This window comes from Canis lupus, chromosome 34, assembly GCF_011100685.1.
Source record: "Canis lupus familiaris isolate Mischka breed German Shepherd chromosome 34, alternate assembly UU_Cfam_GSD_1.0, whole genome shotgun sequence".
In the NCBI taxonomy this organism is placed as follows: Eukaryota; Metazoa; Chordata; class Mammalia; order Carnivora; family Canidae; genus Canis; species Canis lupus.
Window position 1 is genome coordinate 16283135 of NC_049255.1, and position 15952 is coordinate 16299086.

General features: G+C 43.2%; 1 protein-coding gene across 1 annotated transcript in view; it reads right to left on the minus strand.

Annotated features, from left to right (window-relative positions):
* LAMP3 (lysosomal associated membrane protein 3) overlaps nt 1-15065 on the minus strand; it is a 35284-nt gene extending 20219 nt beyond the window's left edge. The window contains exons 1-3 of the mRNA XM_038583490.1: nt 14841-15065; nt 7498-8243; nt 6293-6421 (exon numbers count right to left, since the gene is read on the minus strand). Coding sequence (XP_038439418.1) covers nt 6293-6421; nt 7498-8243; nt 14841-14889 — 924 coding nt within the window. The 5' untranslated portion in view covers nt 14890-15065. The remainder of the gene's footprint in view (nt 1-6292; nt 6422-7497; nt 8244-14840) is intronic.
* Between the last annotated feature and the right edge of the window lie 887 nt (nt 15066-15952).

The following is a 15952-nucleotide window of genomic DNA, read 5'->3' on the forward strand; positions in this document are numbered from 1 at the left end:
TTGTTAACTCCTGTTCCCCACCATCAATGGAAAACAAAGTTGCAGAACAAATCACTCGGCTAAAACAAAACCAAAAACCAACTATTGGGACTTCATCAATATAAAAGGGTTTTGTACAGCAAAGGAAATAGTCAACAAAACTAAAAGGCAAACTATGGAATGGGAGAAGGTATTTGCAAACAACATATCAGATAAAGGCCTAGTATCTAAAATCTATAAAGAACTTATCAAACTCAACAGTCAAAATAATAAAAAATCCAGTTAAGAAATGGGCAGTAGACATGAACGGACATTTCTCCAAAGAAGACATACAAATGGCCAACAGACACATGAAAAAATGCTCAATATCACTCAGCATCAGGGAAATCCAAATCAAAACCACAAAGAGATATACCTCACACCAGTCAGAACGGCTAAAATTAACAAGTCAGGAAATCACAGATAAATCACAAATAAAATAAGATGAAAATTGAGAGGGAAGTAAAGCATAAGAGACATTGAACTCTAGGAAACAAACTGAGGGTTGCTAGAGGGGAGGTGAGTGGGGATAACTGAGGGATGGGCATCAAGGAGCACACATGATGTGATGAGCACTGGGTATTATATGCAACCGATGAATCACTAAATTCTACCCCTCAAACCAATAATATAGTATATGTTATTAACTAAATTGAATTTAAATTGAATTTAAATAAGGAATTTAAAAATTAAAAAGTAAAAGAAATATAAAGAGAGTGGTTAACCTTCTCTTTGGGAGAACAAAGCTTTGCTAAGAATTTTTTAATGCCAATTAAAAAATTTCTTTTTGTTCCTATGTGACCTAGTTTGAGTTGTCAAATCTTTGAGAACATTACAAAAGTCTAATTTTTGTAATTAGTAGGATGGGGAAAATTATAACAAAATTACTCTCTCCGTTTGATGTGAAGATGAACCGAAGACATCCATGTAAAAAAACTTATTACAGTCTTCACTCAAATTTTGACCAGTGTTATTCACAACAGTGATAATAAATTAGATTGCCCCTTCCCAGTAAACCTGTCTCATTGAGCTCAAATGATCATTTTTTTGTCTATTTCTTAGAGCTCAGATCTACCACAAATAGAAAGAGAGAGCAAGGAAGTTAAGCTTCGACAACCCTACTGATTAAAGAAACAGAGCCTAAACCTCAGCTCTGGGGGATGAGAGACAGGTGGGTACAGAGGAAGGGGTGGAGGGTTTGGGAGCTTCAAGCAGATGTCACACTTAACCCAAAGTGCGAGGGAAATTACAGGCTATTCATTATGCAGTTTATAGTATCTGCTTTCTCCTCTGATGCCCACAAAGTGATTCTCTGCCAGATGTTTTTCACATTTGGGGTTCAGGTTGGAAAGCAACAAAGATCTATCATGTCAGATTCTTGAAAACAAAGTGAAAATCGTTTGTGAACCTATCAGCATTGTCAAAAGGGGCTAAGGACTTCTAACAGCTAAATGTGGCACTTCAGCACTTACAATGTGCCCATTTGAATGGACCACTTGCTGGAGTCCCATCTCACCATTCAACCGATGGGATGCTGACACAGTGGCTTCTCATTGCCAGTATCTAAGAGCTCTGCAATATCTCGTCAGAGGGGTCCTAATTCCCCAAGGGTCCTAAACATCTTCCTTAACAAAGGACCAAGTCCAAAGCAAACCAGCCAATTGACCTGCCCAAGAAGGGCATTTGCCCATTTCAGCAAAATGCATTGTGGGAGTGTCATAGTCACAGATGTTCAGGATGTGGATTTTCTCTTCAACATCAATCAGGCCTTTTTGCTCGGTGTTGTTGTGTTCTATGTTGTGTTCTATGACAAGAAACCTTTGCTCTGTATATAGCAATGGGAAGCCAAAGAGGCCGTTTCTTTGGAGCTGCTGGTCTACTATTTGGCAGTTTGGCCAAGAGTCTCTGTGAAATTTAGATTCATTCCTTTATGGATTCCTTACCTCATTCAACAATTTGCTAAAGATATGCTATGTACAAAGTCAGGGCTGGGCACCAGGAATAAATCACAGACACACCTTCAGGACAGCAAAATGTGCAGTTAAGGGAGGTCAGGGGATAACCAGTGGAAGGTTGGGAAACCAAAAGAAGAAAGTCTCCCAGTTTTACCTGGGATGGAGGTGGGGCCTGGGGCAGTGGGGAGATTTCACAGGGTAAAGATAATGGAGCCTGTCTTAAAGCATGAATGCACAAGGGGCTGAGGGGTGGGAGAGGGCATTCCAGGCAGAGGGAAAAGCATAGGGGAAAATGGGGCATGAAATAACACAGCATACCAGGGAAGCTCTACATAGTGCATTCTGAGGGTGTTCACATTTGAACGTTGATAGCAATTCTCAGGAATCTGTAAGTTAAGAGGGCTCCAAATACCCCTGCAAGGTTCTGGGTAAGCAGCAGGGCAGTGGGCAGCATTAGCTTATCAGATGTTGGCTGGGCAGGCCAGAACATTGCCTGGCTCAGAGTGCACCCTCCTACCCCCAGAGCGCACCCTCCACTCCAGCCCCCCCCTCACCTCCCTACCCTGGCACGCCCAGACCACTGATCTCTTCCACGTCCCATCCCAGAGTCAGGGCTGGAAACCTTAAGCTGCCCTGACAGCCAGGTGGATGAGAAAGAGGTAGTGCTGAGCATGGAAAAATTAACTCTACACAAAGTTACTGAAAGATCTTCTAAAACAAACTCTCCTAGCAGGAAGGAAGCTGTGGGGTGCGGGGGTAGGGAGGTATATTTATCTTGCACCTGGAGGGCCTGAAGGACTTTCAGTTTGTTACCTTAATCAAATGAGACCCTGACATAGAAAGGTTTTCAGTTCTTTAAAAAATGAAATGAGAGAAATGAGAAAGGAAACCTACCTCTCCTAACCCCGTTATGGGCCAGACGCCACACTCAGCATTACCACATATGATGGACTGGTTCACCTTCACAGCAGCCCAACAAAATAGGTAGTGGTTGGCCCCATCTTATAGAGGAGGAAACAGGCTCGGAAACAGAACTGGTGACTTGTCCATGGCCACATAGAAATGACACGGGAATGAAATGAACTGTGAAGGAACAGTTCGGGATGCAAGTTTTCCTTTATGTTTCTATTATTGGCAATATTTCAATTAAAAAATTACAAATTATTGTACATGTTTTGAAACCTGAAACTATAGCATATATTTATTTTATTTACTCCCATAATGTCTGGTTCAGTGTTTGGGACACATAGGTGCTCAGTAAATTCCTATTAATAAACTGTTAATTCAGGCTTGCTCACCAGCATCCATTTACCATTCTACAATTTGGTTCTCATAACATTTATTATGTTGTAACTAACATAAACTATTTTCCAAGACTCTTTTTCTCTAGAGCAGTAGTTCTTGGCCAGGGGTGATTGTCCCCCCCAGGGGACATTTGGCAACGTCTGAAAATATTTGGGGTTGTCACCTTGGAGCTGGGTGTTGTTACTGGCATCCAGCAAGTGGAGGCCAGGTATACTGTTCAATATCGTACAAGGCACAAGGTAGCCCCCATCACAGACTTATCTGGCCCCAAATATTAATACCGCTGCTGTTGAAAAGCACTGGTCTAGAAGGAAGCAACATTTTGAAAAGTGGCTGACAGTATTGCTGAAGCCATTTCTCCTGCGGAAGAAACTAGATGGCTTTCCTGCCTAAATGCATTTGACACAGACCACCAGTTAGGGCAGAGTGCCCACAGGTCAAATCTGGCTTACAACTGTGTTCTGTTGGGCCAGCACTTTTCAAGTCTTCAAAAAAAAATGTGTTGCCAACATTTAAAAATAAAAAGATCTGGATATTTCTGCCTTGTCTTGAACAGTCAGGAGATCTGATAACACTGGTTTCTTGTTACCACCCAAGAGAGGTAATATGTAAAATATTTGACAACTGACATAGTAGGGTAGCAGCCACTCAGAATGTATACCCCATCATCCGGAATGAATGTCCACTGTGAAGGACAGTGAAAGTCCCCAGGGGGAGATGCCGGCCAGCCACGGACACTGCCAGCCAGAGCTGACGAGTGGCTGCCCCTCTGGGGAGGATGGGCACTCCCTACCCCACCCTTGTGTCTCCTCACTTCTGAGGCTTGCCTCCGTCATCTCATTACTCCATGTTTTCCTTATGCAGACTTAATGGGAAGATGAAGTCTTCACCAAAAGTGGGAAAATAAAAAAGAAAGACTGCCTGTTTCTAGGAAAAAAAAAAATTTTATTAGCCTACTTCTTTCATTAAGCTCTATGCTTAGTCCCTGTAATCCTTGGGTTTGTGGCCACCATTTTAGCTTAAACAAGTTCTCTTTTAAAATATGGAAATTCTCCTGAAGGACTCAGGCTGGTGGGAAAATTTACTTTCTATAAGCTTCTTTGCTTTTCTCATGTTGTAGAGCTAAGGTCAGCTGCTTGAGAAACTGGTGCTGGGGAATGAAATGAATAAGGTGAATTTGGTTGGCAGGACCTAGGCAAAGCATCTATTGCAAGCTTGGGGCCACAGCTAGTGGCTCTTCTTGCTCCTTCCAGAAAATGGGTGGAGGGAGAGAAGGCCCTGCTGCTCCATCTAGCTCTATCTCAGTATTCATTTCCTACCCATACTTCTGGAGGCACAGAGATTTGCAGAAAGGTAGGGGTTCAACCTTTGGGTGGAGTTTGGTCAAACAGAATCCAGCCTGAAGGCATTGGAAGGGCAGGCATATAGGGCATCAGGAGACAGAGGAGAGGAGCAAAAAGAGACATTGAAGGGTGCCAAAGAAACTTGCAGGCCTGCCTAAGGCAGTGGCCACTGCGTGCTACAGACAAACACTGGAGTTTTCTGATGCCTTCCCTCAGACAGTTACTCACACAAGCAGTAATCTGGGTGGAATCAAGCTTTGAACTGAAGCATAAATACTTGTGCCTGAACCCTCTGCCCTTTTGCTGAAGTGACTTTAGAAGAATTTCAGGCCCCTTTGTAGGTTTTACCTTAGCTGTCCAGTGGTAGAGAACATATTCTGCCCAGAATGTTCTGGTGTGAGAGAGAATGTTTTGCCCATTTGATACTGAAAGCAAACCTCTGGCTTCTCAAGTGTATTTCTACCTCAAGGAAAACCATATGCACAAGGAAGATAAAGCCTTGGACACCAAGTTAAGAACATCAACACCCTTTATTGAACATTGTTAGGTGTCAAGCACTGTGCAAGACCATTTACATACGCCATTTCTGATTCTCCCAAGGATCCCACTAGGAGATGTAATTATTTCCATTTTATAGACAAGAAAATGTGCCTCCACCAGTCCAAAATTGTGTGGCTGATAAGTACTATGGCTGAGAGCCAATATTGACTTGTTTCATGGCAATGTCTATGCTCATTCCTCTCCAAGCTCTGCTACTCAAGACCCCTCTAACTTAGGGGTCACACTGGACAGGTTAAGAAGGAAGCCCACACCAAGTCCCAGCTGCAAATGTCCTCTTGGCACCTCCTTCCCAGCTCTTACTCGGCCTATTTGAATGACACTTCAGGAGAAGCTGGGACAAATCTCTCCTTTGAGAGTGGGGTGACCAACATTGTATCCCCAAGATATTTATCCACTCGAGTCATTGTAATCATAGCTACTGGCTATTGAACATCTGCTTTCCAAGTACTGGACAATGCTTTTTACACAGGTGATCTTTAATTCCCTTTCCCCATTTCTCAAGTGTTAAAATAAAGCTCAAACAGGTTAAATTGCCTGCCTGATGTCATAGGGAGAACAAGTGACAGAGTCAAATTTCAGCCAAGACTCTCTAATCTCATGTCCATAGTCTCTCTACTCCACTCTGTTGTCTACCCCTTTTGTAATACCATCTGAAAAACCCAGTGTGTGGTTAGTCCCTGAATTTTGCCTGCTGCATTTGGAAAGAACCTATTGTGACATTTGACTTGGTCTTATAATAATCCTATTTCTGTGTGTGCACTGGGAGTTTCAATGGGCCTGTTGATCTGTACAACTTCCTCCTTTGGATGGTTTGCAAAGGGCACCTGTGGCTGGGTTCCCCAAGGCCAAGTCTCCCCTAAGAGGCATTGAAGCCCTTCTTGGGCTGCACAGAGGAGGCTGAAGGGGGAAGAAGGTAAACATAAGATGTCGACACTTCCTTCCTCTCCATCTCCATGCCCTTCTTTCTTATCAGGGAATATCTCAAAAGGCTCTGACATCTATTTCCTTTGGAACTTAAAGTCAAGTGTGGAGTTGCACCACTGGGTCCCAGGGTGAGGAATAGGGAAAGCAATGCTAGAGCCAGTTAGTATGAAAGAGCTCAGCCCTTACCTTCAAAAATGTGAGATTCACAAATCCACCCTGGAAATTCAAAAGGAGGTTGGATTTTTGGGAGCCACAGTTCCCAGAAGTTTGGGTTGCATTGGGGTCGATGTTGAAGTATCTCTGAGGTGAAAAAACCTAAACCAAATAAAATAGAGCAGATCAATGAGAAGTAGACGAAAACTCTAGCTAGGGAACCAGAAGCACAGGCTAGTAAGTGAGCCTGAGACTCAAGTCATGTGAAAATTTCAAAGTCCCTAAAAAACACCTCTCATTCCTAAACTATGTTCAAAAGATTTTTTAAAGAAAGAGTTCTCCCACAGGAAGAGTTCCTCAATCGATCATTTATAGCCAGTCTATTCCTGATAGACTGCATGGAATTTAATTTTTGTTAAATTAAGCATGTTACAGGGTACTATAGGAAAGGCCTTGCTGTCTAATGTACTTCTGTTTCAAATGAAAACCTGAATGCGGAGGTTTCACAAAACCTTTGTGGAAAAACAAAGTATTATTTTTACAGTGATTCCTTTAGTAGTCAAATCATCTTAACCCCACTCCCATCCCATCTAATCTTCTTGTTAACCTGGACTTGTGATACTAATGTCACAGCTGGCTGGAACCATGGACCATGTAAGCCAAACCCTTCACTTCACAGGAAAGTTGCTGAGGCCTGAAGTCATCAGGAGGGGTATGGTCCAGCTGGGGTCACCACTGAACACACCCCAACACTCCTCCCATGTTGGCTAAAAAGTGAGAGGTATGCATAGTTACAATTTTGCTGTCTGTCTTCATCCAGCCAATCATTATCAGTTTTCATTTTTATATGTATTCTAAAACAGATTCATCTTTTTTAAAAAAGATTTATTTATTTATTCATGAGAGACACACGCAGAGAGAGAGAGAGAGAGAGAGAGAGAGAGAGGCAGAGACACAGGCAGAGGGAGAAGCAGGCTCCCTGCAGGGAGCCGGACATGGGACTCGATCTCGGATCTCTAGGATCAGGCCCTGGGCCGAAGGCGGAACCAAACTGCTGAGCTACCCAGGCTGCCCCAGATTCATCTTTTAATGGAGCACCTTGGAGAAAGAGGAGCTTGCAGCTTTTTTTTTTTTTTTCATCAAAAGACACAAGATGCAGGGGAATATTTAATCTTAGCGAGACACACTGAACTCAAACTTTTTGAAGACAGTATTACAGTCGTATGGCCCCAACTTACCGACTTTGTGTCTTGAACCATAAGCTCTATCCCCATCTCTGCTTTGATGCAGAGCCTGCTTCCATTTAGAACTTGATAAATTCCAGTCTTGGGTGATGAAGGCTGAGGTGCAAGAGTGGGCCCAGAAGCTGGGGTGGCAGGTGAGGCCGTTTGGGTGGTGTTGTGTGCTGCTGTGGTTGGTCCCGGGGCATGAGTGGATTGAGCAGACTTGTGACTGGATGTGCTCTTATGTGTTGAGGTGGACAAAGTTGCTGGAAGGGTGGTCTGGTTACCAAAATGGGTGGTTTTCCTAGTTTTGTGGCTGAGAGTTGAGGGGTTGGTTCTTGTTGTATGGGCCAATGGAGTGCTGGTGGTTGGCAGTGAACCTGGGTCTGCACTAGGGCCAATTGTAGCCTCAGTGACTGGAGCAGCTGTGTTTGAGTTATTGGGTGTGACGATGGTAGTGACTAGGGTGTAGATTATTGGGCTGCTAGATGGGGTGCTGTTTGCAGTTACCAAGGAAGTTGTTACTAGAGTTTTTACTGTTGTATGTGTGGTTGGGGGCTCAGAGCTGGAGGTTGTGGCAGCTCTTTGAGAGGCGATATGACCATCCATTGATCTTGCTGCTAAAGTTTGGCTAGGTACTTGGTTAGTTAGATGCAGGAAAGGTTTTGCTGTGGCCCGTACTGTTGCTGCTGTTGTAGGTTGAAAGTCCACAGTTTCTGGAAACATTTTTGCTCTTATTTGACTGCCATAATGCAAAATCACTGCAAATTAGGAAACAAAATGTTACCATGCTAAGAACTCACATTAGTGAGTCCCTTCCCCACCCCAAAGTGAATTTCTTCACTACAAATTAAAATTTATTTATTTATTTACTTTTCTCTTTGAGATAGTAACTTTATTGCTTCCATATATATATTCAGAAATGTAATTGCTGGATCACATGATCACATGGTGGCTCTACTTTTAAGTCTTTTTTTTTTTAAGATTTTATTTATTTATTCATGAGAGACAGAGAGACAGAGAGAGAGAGAGAGAGAGAGAGAGGCAGAGACACAGGCAGAGGGAGAAGCAGGCTCCACGCAAGGAGCCTGACACAGGACCAGATCCTGGGATCCCAGGATCACTCCATGAGCCAATGGCAGGCACCAAACTGCTGAGCCACCCAGGGAGCCCCCTACTTTTAAGTTTTTTGAAGATAAATATGACTTATTGTATGATTTTCAAACATGCTTATTTACTTTTAATGAAGAATATGTATATATTTAGATTTGGGTGAAATTTATAAGAGTATAACAATGAAGTGAAGATCGCCAACAATTCTACCACAAGGCCACAATTTAAAAGTTTGGGTTGTACTCGTGTTTCTTACAGGGTTGTGATCATACTACAGATATTCTTCTGTGTCCAGCCCCTTTGTCTGTATGGGGTGTGGTACTAGCACCACAAAGTGGTCATGCTTAGCTAAATATCTAAGCATTGATGCCCTTTCATTCCCCATCTTCCAATGTGAATCCAGATAGTTCTGGATGGAGAGTGTTCCTGGGTGGGGTGTTGCTGTAATGCCCTGATGGAACTGGAGAGCATCAATGTGGTAAAAAAAGACTTACATAGAATTATGTAGTTTGCAAACAATCAATCATACAATCCTAGTTTCAAAAGGGGTCTTAATAATCATCTAGTCCAAATCCTATGTGATATGTGAATTATATCTATGAATATTTCCATGTGTTCATCCAGTCTATGCATAGTTACTTCCAATGATGGGAGATTTGTTTCCCTTGCATTTTTTTATTTTGCTGTCAGTTTTTGTAAAGATAGACCATTTCCTGTCATTTCTTTACATCACCAGGCTTTCTCAAGTAGGAAAGAAAATTAAGCCATAATTACTGTGATGCATCTGGTAGGCAGTCCTTCATAGTTTGACTTAAATGCCAGCTCTTCAGAGAGTCTTCCCTGTCATTTTTATATAAAATAGCTCCCCACCCCATAATTCCCCAACACAGTGTTATATTCATTGCCTGCACTGCACTAATCACAACTAGTAATTATATAAGGGGATGGTATTAACATATTTAATAGTAAGCCTGGCCACACAGGGTATATTAGCAGAATAATAGTCCTGATTATATGTTTATTTGTTGGTTTATTTGTTGACTGTGCATCTCTCCCACTAGATTAAAAACAACATCAAGGTGGAGATTGTATTTTTTTTTCACCACCAGTACTTACACATAGAAAGTATTCAGTGCATATGAATTGGATGAATAGATAACTGGATGGGTAAATGAGGATAATAGCATGGTAGACCTTGGATTATTATAAAGCTCAAACAAATTGGTTTAAGTGAAGCTTTGCTAGACCATCAAGCATACCTATAGTGTATGTTATTGTCACAGGTTCTCTCCTAGGACATTCCTTAAGGGTGGAAGGTCTCTGGCTCTTTTTCAAACAGAATAGTTCTATCCTTGCCTCTTCCCAAGCCCATAGCAAATCAGAAAGCTGAGCAAAATGCAGATGATGTTCCTTGAGAGTTTATTATCAGGTATCTGAGAGATGGCTCTGTCTATTGAATGCTATGGTTTCATTGTATTTGCCCATTGTATTTATACTCAGGGGAGCTGGGAATCCCTGGTGCTGGCCGGCCAGTGACTTGGCAAAACACAGGCAAAAGGGAAGGAGATCACTCTATGTTGGTGTTTAAAGAGTACTGAAGTTCATATCTAATCAAAATCATCCATAAATTCCTTTACTATCTCCCTCTTTCATTTATTACATTTCTAAGTGATTACTTTTCCTGTAATAATAACTATAAAACATCCAAGTTAATGGACACTTACTAAGTGGCAGGCCTCAGGTCAAGGATCATCTTTTTCCAACTCCTCTCAAAAATTTTCTGATGGGTTCTATCTTTATCAACTTTTCAGATGAGGGAACTCAGATTTAGAAAAGTCCCATCAACTTGACCATAATCCCACAACTAGTATGTTCTGGAGGTGAGACACCAAGTAAATTTTGGAGGTGACACTTGAGCTCCTGTCTAAACCAAAGCCTGCCCTTAGATTTGGGGTGGGTGGAGGTGATGTGCATCACTGGGAAGAATGGTGAGAGAAGATACAAAAGCAGAAAAGAGTGGGGTGCTTCTCCAGGAATCCCATATCACCAGACCCTCATAATGGTGGTCTTTGGTGAGGCTTTCAAAAGCTTATATGATAAAATAGTGATTATTTTCCAGAAGGAAAGTTCTCACTTCAAGCCCAGTAGTAAAGCTTATGAATCATTTCTGCGCAGCTGACTTGAAAAATGAGAAAGACAAATGCGTCAGTTCAAATTGCCTTGAATAACCTTTAGGAAAGGCTTATTAATGACATTAAGTTATGTTAGACTATTGCTAAATGGTCCTTTTTTGTGTCTAAAATGTTCATTTGGATACTTTTAAATGTTTGGTACTTGAGAATTGTGGATCTTATGGGCTGTAGGTTTTCCTTGTAAGCTTTCATATAATCACTGTATGCATAATTCATACCTACACTGTAGAACTTGGAGCAAGATTTTTCCTTTCCAGATTGTTAAGACAGTTGACAGTGGAAGATTTGTTCTCACAATTTATTTGGGCTAAACCTGAGTTGCTGGTTCCTCAGTCATGACCCCAACAGAAACCCCATTAAGTTTATACTATTACTATGGAGAAAGAGAACTCATTCCCAGATGTGCTCTCCAGGAATATCTTGTAGTGGTGAGCAAAGATTGCTGTAGAGAACTCTGGGAGACTGGAAACTACTTGCCTTTTGTTCTCTTCAGGGGGATCATTAGATCCTTGACAAAAATCCCACTTGTGCATGGCTTATGGCTTATGTTTATGAGCTAAGGCAAAACTTTCTGAACTGAGTAGAATATCCTCAACTAAGTAACACACCCTTTGAAAGGGGGAGCCTTCCTCATAATGTAATTAAAAGTCCTCTCTCAATAATGATAAATGAAGTCAAACAAGAGAGGAAAAGCACATCGATCATTCATGAATGCACAGCATCCCAAATAGGACAAGATGACTCATGGTACCCATCAAGATATACTTGGTGTGCAGGAAATATTTGTGGAGTGGCTGGAGTTGATGGCAGTCATGGTGTCTTGATATGGTGTGTGGCTTTGTGGTAGGCAGAAGCCTGGACCAGCAGGTAGCTGGACCAAAAGTGTCAGAGTGTGTTACAGATTGAACCAGTGTGTTCCCAGATAGCACTGGGAAATATTGTTCTAATGGTCTTCTCCTTCCCCTCTGTGGCCTCTCCCCTCCCCTTCCCATCTCCCTGTAAAAGTGTGTGGGTATAAAAGATGGGCAGGTAATTAGATGGAAAACTGACAGGAGTGGTATGCTGTGCATACATTTTAGAAAGTTCATATGTTAGGTATTTATTAGAAATAATGCTCTGAAAAATACTCTGTTTTATGAAGTCTATGTATATGACCACACATATATGACCAATCTTTGTCAAAATTGGGTCACAGTTCTTAAACAGGACCTTTGACTCTGTAAAGGTTTAGTTAAATTCATAGGTCTGTCTGAGACCCACAAAGAAGGTGGCAGGCAGAAGTAAGGACAAGGCATAACTCAGAATCTGTCTCAACCCTTCCTTTCCTCAAAAGAACACAGCCCTGGAATTCACATGCTGATTTGTCAAGCCACCCTGAAACCCCTAGCATCTTCTCCCCAGGATTCAGGAGACTCAGCAAACAAGTACCCCAGAACCTAAACCCATTGTTTGGACTCTTCTAGATGATGAGCTGCAGGAAGAAGTGTGAGGTTTGGATTCCCCTACAGTCCATAGAAGGAGCTGAGAGATGACTCATCAGCCAAGTCTGTGACCATGCAAGGGCTTTTTCTCTAGGTACTTCCCATATGGCTGATCCTTCCCACATAGCCTTTGTTTGGTTTCCCTGCTGCACCCTGTTCAACAGATATATAGGAGCTTCTTCTGAACCAAGCTCCATGCCAGGCACTGAGTCTTTGTTTTTAGGGGTTCAACGCCTTGTGAGATAGACACATAAGTGGACCACATTCCTTGGTGTGACAAGTGTTATTATAGAAGGAGGCCCTGAGTGCAATGAGGTAGTGTAGGAAATCCAACACCAAGACAAATTCTTTAGGCAGACAAGAAAGTAAGTGGTATCCCAGGTAGGAGGAAAAGTATGTGAAAAGACACAGGGTCTTCAGAGCCTGGTAGATCTGGAGAAAAGCAAGGGGGTAAGCATGATGGAACATAAGAAGGAGGAAGCTGAGGTGAGAGGTGAGCTGGGGACAGGCCTGGCTGGTCTTGGAGGCTACACTTTGTCTGCAGTTGGGAACACAGTTAGGAAGTAAATGGGAAGTAAATGGAACCCCATGACCACACCGAGGGGCAGGGAACTGAATTTAGCCCCCAAATGCTTTCTCTAGTACCTCCCCTGGCAGCAGAGGCAGCCCCGGCTGGGCGCAGCAGGAAGACTGTTTCTGGATGTGTGAGACAGCAAGGGTGGGCTCTTAGATTCTGTTTCCAGTTTCACGATTTAAACTTCCATCTATTAGCAAAAAGATGCAAATCTTACCTCTGCTACTTTCTTGTGGGACTTGAGATTTGGAGAACAGAAGTGGCTCCAGTCCCATGGCATAGACTGCTGGCTAGCTACTCCCAAATCCAGCCTCCCCCTTTTCCTTAGTAACAGAACCACAAACTTAAGCTGAGCCCTTGCTGCCTGGAATAAAGAACACTACCTCCAAGACTCCTTTCCAGCTGTGTGGGAATGTGTGACTGCATTTGAGCCAAAGCAAGAGAAGAGGTAGGGTTATGTGGGCTTTCCAAGAATGCTGCTTGAAGGGGGCTCTATCACCTATGTGACCTCTCTATTGCCTTTATGTTTTCCTTTTCAGACCAGCGTGCAACTTGTATGTGATGGTTGGGGCTCCAACGGACATTTAGAACCATGAAAAGACCTTGTAGGTCCAAGTCATACATAGGATGGAGGATCCAAGATAATGAGCTCCCACACTGGACCTGGTATGGATTCTTCTGGACTTGTTTTCACATGAAAGAGAAACATACATTATCTTGTTTATTTCTAAACCTACACATGCAGGGCCCCATATTACAGTAGTGCAGAGCTTGGACCCAGAAACCAGGCTTCCTGGATGCAAATCTCACAGCTGCCCCTTGCTAGTTGAGTAACCATGAGCAATTCACTAACCTGCCTCAGTAACTTCTTCTGGAAAACAGGGTCCCTTTACACATTTCATTCACTCAGCTCACCCTGGAGAATCTGCAGCTCAGAGAGGAAAGGGCAGTGAAGAAGGTATTTCCTCTCAACCTCCCCGGGAATTTATTGAGCACTCATTACATTTCTGAATCAGCCGGTCACCTGGCAACCACTGAACTGGTGCTCACACACAGGTCACTGAGGGTACTGCTAGACTGAGACCCTTTGCTTAGATTTCCCCTTCTGCCTCCAGAAAAATGTGAAACTGTATTTCTGAAAATGTGGCAGAGGTAAAACAGCCTGGATTAGGACACTGGCCTGACCCTTCACCCAACTTTCCTGACAATTCATGTCACAATCAAGTGCCTCTGCATCCCCCACTAAGCATGTTAGTAGGGCCATGTGGTTCCCTCACATGTTCAACTCAGTGCTTCTAGAAGGAATTGTGAACTAATCAGCAACTAGGTAACAGCACACAAGAGGACTCAACATCCTAGGGAGAGAATGCTCCTTGCGACAGGAGGGGGTAGGCACATAAGGTAATCATTAAAAGCCCAGTTTTCCGGACAGCTTCTCTGACCTGAAGTATAATGGTAGTTTAAAAAAAAAATCTTGACTCCTCGGTTTACACCCCTCTGAAACAGCATAATTTGTCAGATCACATCTCATTCATCTTCACAGTTCACAGTTTATATAATGCAAACATAGCACTTCCATTTGAGAAAAACAGGAAAAGCAAGGCACAATGTACTTAGCAAGAGCCCCATTGCTAAATCCTGGCTCAGTTCTCTCCATCTCTTAAATCTAAGTGATTTCTAAAACTCTCCCGTGCCCAGAAACCATTTGGAACCAGGGATAGTGTCACTGTCTTCTGGAGTGGATACCTACTCTTCCAGACTCCTAGAAAATAAGTCCAAACTGTGAAAGCCCTTGGGAAAAAAATAAGGGTGTGCACCATGCATCTAAGACAGGCAGTAAGGAGGAGACATTCCCAAGTGGAATACCCACAGCAGCTGAAGCCCTACAGCTGTTCGCAGTCTGTCCTGTCCTACGTTGGTCCACCGCACTAGAGTGCATTTGAATTTAATAGGACCTGAGATAGCAGGTCACCATGGAAAGCCACGGGTGTCACTCACGAGCCAGGGACACGAAGAGCGCCACCGCTGCAGAGAGCTGCCAGGACATGACTGGGTCGCCAGAGATGACCACTGCCTCGCTCAGCGCCTCTCGATCTTCTGAAGAGCACTGCGCTAACTCTAGGGCAGGCTCCAGGAACAAAGAAGATACCTCTCTTTGCCCCTCATTCACTTGCGGCAGAGAAACCAACGTCACTTTCGTTCTGAGAAGGAGCTGAAACGCCCTCCCAAGTGGCTGGGTGGGGAGCAAAACCAGAAGTGGCCCTTGTGTGAAAACAGCCACTTTCATCTCTGCCTTTAGTGTTTGTGAGGGGTGGGGAATCCCTCCTCCCCTTACTCCAGCCCAGGTGAAGGGCATCTGAGACCATTTCTGCACAAGAGGTGGAGGACCTGTGGCAGTGCTAGCTTCCTTCTCTCATAAGCTTGGGTCTCCATTTTTCTCTAAGGTCCTGAGTCCACTTCTCAGCCAGGAAACAACCAACCCCTCAGTCATGAAGGTGAGCAAGAGTCTTCAAACTCAGTGGCTAGAGCGCTGACTCTGTGTGTATTCACAAAAAGTCTGAGGTAATCCTGCTTTATGCCCATGGCCACCTCATCCTGTAGGGACTATGAGGAGTAGGAGCTTAGGAGTCAGGGAGAGCTGGGTTTGAATTTGGCCACCAACTGTATGACCTTTGAGCCTCAGTTTCTTCTGCTGTGTAATAGGAATGCTATTGCCTACTCCTGGGTAATTCACCCGGAACACCAGAAGGCAACCTTTCTAGGTCCCAACTCCTTCCTCTACTAATTAGACAAAACAGTCAAGGTCTGTCTCTTAGGACTGTGAGCCCCAGTGAGGAATACACATACAGATACTCTCCTGACTACTAGGTTTAGGGCTTTCAGCTTAGTCTCAAATAATTTCCTGAAAAACAATGGCTACAATGATTCCATCTTACTATGTTGTTCTAAACGCTCTAATCAAGCACATTTACCAAGGTGAGTAGTATGTTTCCAAATTGAATTTTTATGGTGGAAGGTGAAGATTAACATGTGCCAATTGATTTAATTCTAGCAACTGCCTGCCTCATATTCTGGACTTTGAGTCAGTTTACTCCACAGACAATAATTAA